We start from the raw sequence: 2,489 nt of genomic DNA on the forward strand, positions 1-2,489 counted from the left end.
CGTCAATTTTATGGAAGACTAAAGAATATTTTTATTATACTGCAAACTTCATTATTGTCGTTATATTTTTCTACAAATGAATTGATGAGAAGTACACTTTCATGTCCTTTACTGAGACAAATCTGCAAGAACTTGAGTAAAAACCAAAAGAAAGAAATGAGTTGATTAAGGCTCGATATAAGTAAATCTAAAGAGGAGATGAGAAATATAACATCATTGAAAGATAGATTGTTAAAAGATCAAGAAAATTATAAGCTCCAATGGAAAGGTTTAACAGCTATTCATTTTTTATTTTAACTTTATTTATTGAGTGCTATTTTATTTTGGTTCTTCAGGAATGATGCAATTCTTTTGATTGAGTCATCGAAGGATTTCTTCACTTGCTTATTTCTTAGTGTGTAAATAAATGGGTTTAACATCGGTGAAATGGAAGAAACGAGTAGTGAAACCACTTTATTAATAGTCACTTGTTCCTTTGCTGTTGGATTCATATAGATGAATATGCATGTGCCATAGGTGATGGAAACTACAATCATGTGGGAAGAACAGGTGGAAAAGGCCTTTTTTCTTTGCTGGGTAGATGGAAATCCTAAAATTGTCTTGATAATATAAGTATAGGATAGAACTACACACAGAAGAGTCAAAATGAGGGTCAGCACAGCACAGATTAAAACAGTTTGTTCCATGAACCGTGGGTCTGAACATGTAATCTTCAGGAGGGGAAAAGCATCACAGAGAAAATGATCAATGACATTCGAGTTGCAGAATTTCAAATTTAGCCCCAGAATAAGTGGTGAAATTATGACCAACAATGCAGCCAACCAACAGCAAAAAACAAGTCTCCTGCAGACTCTGCTGCTCATGATGGTCACGTAATGCAAGGGTGTGCAGATGGCCACATAGCGGTCGTAGGACATGGCGCCCAGGAGAAAAAATTCCGTTACTGCAAAGAGATCAGTAAAAAACGCTTGGATGATACAAGCATTATATGTAATGATATTATCACCTGTTGCTATGTTATACAAGTATCTGGGGATACAGGCAGTTGTGAATGAGATCTCTAAGAAGGAGAAATTTTGTAAAAACAAGTACATGGGTGTTTTAAGTTGGGGATCCACAAAGGTGAGTGTGATGATGGTCAGGTTCCCAGTTACACTCAGCATGTAGGTGAGAAACAGAAAGATAAAAAGCAGAACTTGTAGCTCAGGGTCATCTGTCAGGCCCAGTAGTATGAATGCTGTTATTGTAGAGTTTTTCGTCGCTTTAGGACTTCTGTTCAAGCTGCATGTCCAATAATTCAGAGATTATTATATAGATCATAGTGTCTATATAAAATCTAATTTAATCATCTCTACTTTCACTATATTTTCATATCATATTTTAAATCATATTATGAATATGATTAGATTTATCTGCTAATGTGGTATGATTTTATTGATAGCAAAAATGTCATTTAGCTCCCTCAAATTCTTCTCTAATCGGAGCTAAATAAAAAAAAAATCACATCATTAAACTTATGCTTTTGGTTAACAATTTGGTCCTAGTCAAATCATTAATACATAATATATAGTTTGGAATCAGTCTAAAGAGTCTTGCCCAGAATTTGAAGTGTCTGCTCCAGCTTTACAATTAGATTCTTTTCTTTTCTCTCTTTTTTGGAATAAGTGTATTTTTTCCTAAGAACAATGCTAAACCTCAAGAAAAGACCACATATAAGGTTCCCTCCCTCGTTTTCCTTCTATATTTCTCTATCATTCTTGACATCCTTCTACATTTATTTGTCAATGTGCAAGCTGATAAGCAGAATTTAAACACAGTTTTCATGTATTTATGTTCATGAAATGTTTTCATAAATTAACATAAAAATTACACATGGCTTTTTTAATGTGATCTTTTTGGCCGTTTTGATTCCATGGACTTATTAGTTCTTCACTTCTGACTATACATTCTCTCCTTGTTTTTTCCAATTTTTCCATAAAATTCCTACAATTTTATATAATATCTTTTACTTAATGAATACTAAATTTCTGTTTCTGGTAATGGATTTTTTCTGAATTACATATTGAATTGAATACTAAATATATTTACTTATATCTTGAACCTAGTACCAAACACACCTGCTTGCACAAACCACATGCATGTCCATTTCAGTGTCTAGAACAGAAGTCCTGATCTTCCACATGGTGAGCCACCCTTCCCACTCTCCCGTGGGTCAATAGGTCCCACTTGTTAACCACGCATTCTGTGCCAGGGATTATAGTAGGCAGTTGTATTGTGTACTTTGTCCCATATTTCTCAACTTAAGTGAGTAAAGCTAAGGATCATTGATTTTCAGTTGAAGCACCATTTCCCATGGGAAATTCTGATGACTATCTTAGCCTACACACCACTCTGTGCTCTTCAAACAAACAAAACTTGCCAGTGTGTTAGTGCTCAGCTGGAGAATATGTTTGTTGGGATCATTCCTTTCTCACAGTGATAGCAACAAC

At 34.6% G+C, this 2,489-nt stretch overlaps 1 protein-coding gene across 1 annotated transcript; it reads right to left on the reverse strand.

The window, feature by feature from the left end:
• Positions 1–299: 299 nt before the first annotated feature.
• On the reverse strand, positions 300–2,182 carry LOC131416536 (olfactory receptor 6C68-like). Its single transcript, XM_058559211.1, has 2 exons — positions 2,118–2,182; positions 300–1,281 (listed from the first exon to the last, which is right to left on the reverse strand). The coding sequence occupies exons 1-2, from the start codon at positions 2,180–2,182 to the stop codon at positions 300–302; spliced, it is 1,047 nt and encodes a 348-aa protein (XP_058415194.1).
• Positions 2,183–2,489: the final 307 nt, after the last annotated feature.

The sequence above is a fragment of the Diceros bicornis genome, chromosome 17 (genome assembly GCF_020826845.1).
Source record: "Diceros bicornis minor isolate mBicDic1 chromosome 17, mDicBic1.mat.cur, whole genome shotgun sequence".
In the NCBI taxonomy this organism is placed as follows: domain Eukaryota; kingdom Metazoa; phylum Chordata; class Mammalia; order Perissodactyla; family Rhinocerotidae; genus Diceros; species Diceros bicornis.

Excerpts from the sequence above, each read along its gene's own strand:
- LOC131416536 (XM_058559211.1), bottom strand. The coding sequence starts at position 2,182 with ATGTGGAAGATCAGGACTTCTGTTCTAGACACTGAAATGGACATGCAT. Across the intron at positions 1,282-2,117 it reads CATGTGGTTTGTGCAAGCAG|CTTGAACAGAAGTCCTAAAG; the intron begins GTGTGTTTGGTA and ends TTGGACATGCAG.